At 45.5% G+C, this 6,000-nt stretch overlaps 1 protein-coding gene across 1 annotated transcript in view; it reads left to right on the top strand.

Moving 5' to 3' along the window:
- Nucleotides 1-2,549: 2,549 nt before the first annotated feature.
- LOC104542053 (thrombospondin type-1 domain-containing protein 7B-like) overlaps nucleotides 2,550-6,000 on the top strand; it is a gene marked incomplete at its 5' end in the record, with an annotated part of 34,630 nt that continues 31,179 nt past the window's right edge. The window contains 2 exons of the mRNA XM_010186253.1: nucleotides 2,550-2,683; nucleotides 3,421-3,574. Coding sequence (XP_010184555.1) covers nucleotides 2,550-2,683; nucleotides 3,421-3,574 — 288 coding nt within the window. The remainder of the gene's footprint in view (nucleotides 2,684-3,420; nucleotides 3,575-6,000) is intronic.

Here is a 6,000-nt window from a genome sequence, read left to right as displayed (position 1 = left end):
GCCCAGGCAAAGGATCTTAAATCCCTAAACCCACTTGTTTTGCTGTGCGTGCTCTGGTTGCCCAGCCATGCTCACGAAGGGGTGCAGGCAGCACCTGCACTGTCACCTCTCAGCCTCTCCCAACCTCATCTTCCTCTCCAAAAGTCTAAAGAGCAGGAACTGGCAGCCACACAGCTCTTAATAAACTTATTAATGAGTAAGTTTTCCCTCCCTCAACACTGCCCAGTGAGACGTCTCCTCCCCAGGCTGCAGCCAGCTCTGGCAAAGTTTAGTGCTTTGTTCTGTCTCGGTTTCACCTCCCCTCTGCGACGAGAGAAACTCTGATCGCTCCTAAACCACACGTTTCCTGCTTCAGCTAATCATCTCCTGCAGACAGCAGCCTGTTTTGTCAGACGACATAGGCAAGAGCGTGTTGGGTTTTTTTTCCTTCCCCCCCTGTGGAGCAGGGAAACTAATAAATACTCCCTGTCTCTGCATCCATCTCCCGGCTGTCTTTGGGGAACACAAAGGCTTCGTGGGGCCTAAAGAAGGATTGTTATCCTCCCTGGTGTGTGTGGGGAAACAGGTGCAGGAGTCATTAACTCGCCCAAGGTGATGAGCTGGCCGGGGCAGGACGGTGGCTTCGCACCAGGCTCGGTGTGCGGCCACGTCCCCCCCTGCTTGCCGGTGCTGAGCACGGCTTCTGCTCAATGGGGGCTTCTCTCTTTGCTCTCATGCACACCAGTTAACCTTAATGAGCATGGCACTGGCACAGTCTAGGAAACTTAGCCTCTATATGCACTTCATACTGTATATAGATAGCTACATATATAGTTAGGTCAAATACCACGGCCCCAGCCTGCAGAAGCCGTTAGCCCCTATCAAGTGACTGCGGTGCACTGTGACCTTTCAGAGACCTTTCTGCAGGCCCAGCAAGAGCTGGAAACATCGCACACCTCCTGTGCTCCCCCCTGAAAGGCTGCAGGGTGCGAGGTGGCCCCACTCGCCTGTGCTAGGAGATTGTTGTACCAAGTGTTATCGCTCTTGGTATTTCAGCCCTGCCGTAGTAGTCCTGATAACTTTTGCACTTTCTCTTGTGTTATTGGGCACAGACCATGAAAAAGAATTAGTGCTTAATAATATGTGGGAAAAATCTTACTAATCAAACTGTTGCCCTTCCTTTCCTCTTCCCCTGCATGAAACATGGTGCTCATACTGGTTCATGCTGTTGTTGCCTCACCACTCCCAACTTGTTGCCCTCTCTCCTTTCTTCTCTTTCATGTTTTTTTGCACTTTTGTAGCCTATTTTACTCTCTCCTCTCTGCTAAACCTATCCACGTTTATAAAAACCCACAGTTAAAATGGGTTTCTGACTCGTGCTGTTCCTGGGTGGTTTTCTTTAGTGAGTGATCTTCTTTTCATTTGATGTGAAGGCAATTTTCTGATGGGGCACCAGTTTTGTTTCCTGACTGGGATCTCAATGTCCCTGCCCCCCACCTCCAAAGTGTTGCAAATAATGCCTCTTTATTGTCGTGACCACAACTTGTGCAGTTGTAATCTGCTATTTTAAAATGAAACTATAAATTATTAAACCTGTGGCTGATTTTTTTTTGGGGGGGGGGGGAGAGTTGGGAGGAAGGCTGCTGATTTACAGTTATTTTAATGGTGAGAACTGAATGGTTCCACAGCAGCAAGGCCAAGGAGACTTTGGTGTGTGGAAGAAGAAATTTTAGGTGCACTGTATTTTTTTTCAGGGCAGAGCATTGTGCTTCATACAAAGCAACAGAGAACACAGTATCTTCAAATCAGCTTCTGCAGACAAAACGGATTCAAAATAAATAGCTTTTATTCATTACTGTAATAGAACAGTTGATGCATTCATTTGTTTAAACCTAAAAATCTGCTGAAGTGCTATATCTCAGTGCGCTGCTTCTAACAGCTTGATTATCCAGCACCTTTTAAAAATGTTTATCAAGCTTTTGGCTGCATTTTTCTCTCTACAGAGATACCATGGTTCTGGTGAATATACAGCCGTGTTTGATTAGGAGATGTGTTAGAGATAAGTCACTTGCAGGGAAAAAAGCATTTATAGGTTTTGTGTATAAAAATGGAATTCATAGAACATGAAATTTCATTCTTTTATGGTAGATGGCTTAGAAGGATATGTTAGAAGAAAAGGTAAATGAGTGCTGGTTTTAAGTTTGCACCTTCTGAAACACAGAAGGATGCAGTACATACGGTCCTGGTGAATGATGTGTGACAGATTATAGCGAGAGAAGCCTGAGCAAATGAAATTGTAATGGAGTTCCTCTTCTGGCTGCAGAAAATAGCTGTTATTTATCCTGTTTCCTAAGATGCTGCATGCATACTACTGTTTATTATATACTTTAAAATCCCTTGGCAAGTCAATAATGAATAAATGAACTTAAAGCTATTAGAGCACCCTAGCATAAGGAGCGTAAGCCAGGGTGTTTTTCAGTGTGCTCTTTCCTGGGTTTGGCTGAGGTGTTTCTGCGGAGAAGCCAACCTGGGTAGTTCAAATGAACAGTTTTGCTTCTGTCTCCTGGCAGGTGTACGAGGCAGTCCCATGCTACAGCGAGTGCAATCAGTATTCGTGGGTAGTAGAGCCGTGGTCTCCGTGCAAAATCAGCAGCGAGCAAAATTCCCTCCACTGTGGAGAAGGAATACAAACGAGGAGAGTCAGGTGCGTGAAGACAAAAGCACAGGTACTCCAGATTAAAAAGAGCTGGTACATATTTGCATAAAGCTGAAATATGTCGCTGTCTGACAGTGAGTACGTTGATGAGTCCAGTGCATTTCAAATGAAAAGAAACATGCATTTATGTGCAATGGTTTGCAGGAAAAGCATCTCAGAGATGCAGCCTTGTGTTCCGATCAAGACATCTCTCAGGAAGAAGGCCTGATGTTTAAATTAGAATTCTTCAACCTAAATGCCATATGTACATAACGGCCCCTGAGGTGCAAAACCTCCATATTCTGATTTGCTAACATTTTCCCCAAGTCATGGCACGGCACGCACCAGAGTGGTGTTCATTATTAGTAGGTATTCGTTCCCCAGGCATGGGGAAGCGCTGATTTATTTCCACATGTTTGGATGTTACTAGCAGGAGCACCAGGGTTTGTTCTTGCTGGTTGTCATTTTCTGTTCGCTCATCTGTCAGCTGATCAAAGTTAAAATCCCTCTGTGTGAAGTTTGAAATGTTTATTTAAAGTAGTCGTTGAAATCTGTGAATAACAAAAGCATGTCGTGTGTGTAGCTGGTTTTGATTTGCATTAACACGATTAATTCTACATTTTAACCGGCCGTGCTGCGTACAGTTACTGTATCGTGTCCTGTATGGGGTCAAGCAGACCTGTTGATAACCATCACTTCTGTAGTAGGCTAATGATCTTCTAATGAAATGCCTGTTTTCTCTGTAGGTGTGTGAGTACGGCTGAGGACCACAGCGAGGAGACCGTGCCCGACGCACTGTGCAATCAGGCTGAAATCCCAGATGTAACGCAGAAGTGCAGCTTGTACTGCCCCAGTGAGTGTGCGGTGTCTGACTGGGGACAGTGGAGCAAGTGTCCGCAGGTAGGCTCTCCTGCTCGTGTCTCTGTGGCCGTGTTCCTCACACATCGGTCTTCTCTGCCCTTCAACAATTTCACGAGATAATTATTTTCTAACAAAGTACATTATTTTCTGAGGGAAGTCAGGCTTAATGGATCCTGTCAGCGTGGTTGAATCTGGAGATTTTTGTATTTCTACAGAGCCTGAGCTATGGAAAATTAGTAGAACACATAGTTATTACTGTGGCAGTTGAGTCAACTCATCCTTCCCCTTGGTCTGTGAGAGAGGACCCACGTAAGTACAGCAGGTGAAGGGATCAGTATTTCAGCTGCATTAAGGGCTGGTTGCGTTAGGAAATATTTCCAGGGGAGAGCTCTGTGAGTGATGCACGACTGCCATAACAACCTGCTGGTAAACCATGGTGGTGGCCCTCCTCAAGGCAGGTCGTGGGCCTGAGGGAATGGCAGCTCTCCCTTCCCAGCAGACACTGTTTCTGTCCAGCATCTTCTCCTCCTCCTCCTCAAAACCTTGCAGGAAGATTTGAGGCAGCAGCAGCAGAATGGTGTGGCAGTGAGATGCCCGAACAATGCATCATGTCACAAACTACTCAAAACTTTGTGAATTATGCAGGGATTCAAGCCACCGCCAGGTGCTCTGTGTTTTCCTAAGTGTGCAAGATGGAAAGAGGCTGCAGATTCTGTCTTGTGAAAACTCTCTGGCCTCCGAGCGTGTAATTTCAAACCCATTGTTTCCCCCTGATCCGTGTTGAAACAGGTGCCAGGTTTAATCTCAGGGGTTTTGTAATAGACTTGCTTGATGTATTTAAGTGACAAACATATATTCATTGCCCCTGTGTTAACAGGGCCATTATCAAAAGTCTGAGTGGTTATTGGACAGGTATTTATACTACTGCTGACACAGGTAATTTCCTTCCATAATATTTTGTGTACCATATCAATATACTCCGTAAGAACATGTCAAATAAAATCTTGTGTTTCATTTCCTGCATTCGCCTCCTCCTGAGCAGCACAGCTTTGATGAAGTATAACACTCTTGCAGCCGATACAGATGCTTGGATGCCTTTCCAAGTCCCACTGTGGTTGGGCTGTTTCTTTGGCATTGAGTTTTTATTTTAAGAGATAAATTTTCTTCATTTTAGCATGCAGTAAACTAATGCAGAGATGCTCAAGGCCATTCAGTATTTTTCAGGTGGCAGTCAGTTGGTCACGAAGGACTGCTTGAAGCTGTAAGCACCCTGGTATCCTTAAGACAGCCTGAGTTTTTGCCTGAAGGCTCCTTTTTTGGGAATGGTGAAGCCTCTGTAGCTCACAGAAACAGGGAAGGGATGCCCAGAGCTCGTGGGCTGCACTCCACCAGGCAGCATCGCTCTTGGCAGTCAGCGAGTGCCACAGTCCCCATGTCTCCTTGTGCATCCTTTTGCCACGATAGATGTTAATTCATAAATGTGAGGGCATCTGCATGCCAATGCAATTAACTGAGCAATATGTTTTCACAAGCTGTTTTGCAACTCTTTGTTGTGAAACTGAGATGACTGTGTGTGGATGGAGCATGTGTTTAAACAGTGCTGTCCAGATACGAGGCTATAAACAGCTTGAAGTTTTATGGACAGATAAAACCCTCCCTTTGAAGAGTTTACAGCAGCTCTATCTCCTTTTTATAGCTACTCAGGTTATTTGTGTTCCTTTGGTTTAGAGAAAGGACAACACAGCACAGTCCCTCCCAGGTTGCAAATGCTGAACATCTCCAAGGCAAGGGCTGAAAGTGCAGAATGGCTGCACCGTCATGGTGGTGTGTCTTCAGTATGTGTGGGGGTATCGGTGTGATGGGGCTGGGATTGAGGGAAGCATGGTGGCCAGGAGGGAGGGGTAATTGATGCAGCCCTCCATCTCCTGAGTCACCAGTAGGAAAAGTGGTCACTGAGGATGGCCACAAGCTGGTGGACACAGTCAATGGAGCTACAAAGGCGATGGAGCCTGCAGGGGATCCCATTTCGTCTTTAAGGGAAGAGCAATGTCCGGTCAGTTGAGGAGCTCCACTGGTTGCGAGTGAGAGCTTGGGTCTGGTCCTTGCGTGGAGACCCTACGTATGGACACCCAAATACAGGAGTCTGCCTCTGGAGCTGAATCTCTTGTTAAGTCTTTTGGTCAGACTTGTGCCTCCAGCTGGCTTGAATTGTCTTCCCACACAGCCCAAAAACGTATCAGTAAGTTTGTGTGCGTAAAACATGTTGCTCACGAGGACTGTCTATATAATTGTATTTGAGGGTATTTTACACAATAGCTGGAACACTCATGCGTGGTTTCTGATTTATGCCAAACTGGTAGCAAATGGCTGTCTTTCAAGGATGTATAAAATGCTTTTTTGAATATTCACCAAAAAAAATTGTCTAAGTATGGCTTCTTTCTCTTCCCCAAGTAATCAAAAAAATT

This window comes from Mesitornis unicolor, unplaced genomic scaffold (assembly GCF_000695765.1).
Source record: "Mesitornis unicolor isolate BGI_N332 unplaced genomic scaffold, ASM69576v1 scaffold1626, whole genome shotgun sequence".
NCBI lineage: Eukaryota > Metazoa > Chordata > Aves > Mesitornithiformes > Mesitornithidae > Mesitornis > Mesitornis unicolor.
Note: the sequence above shows the minus strand (reverse complement) of the source record. Positions and strands in the feature narration are given on the sequence as shown.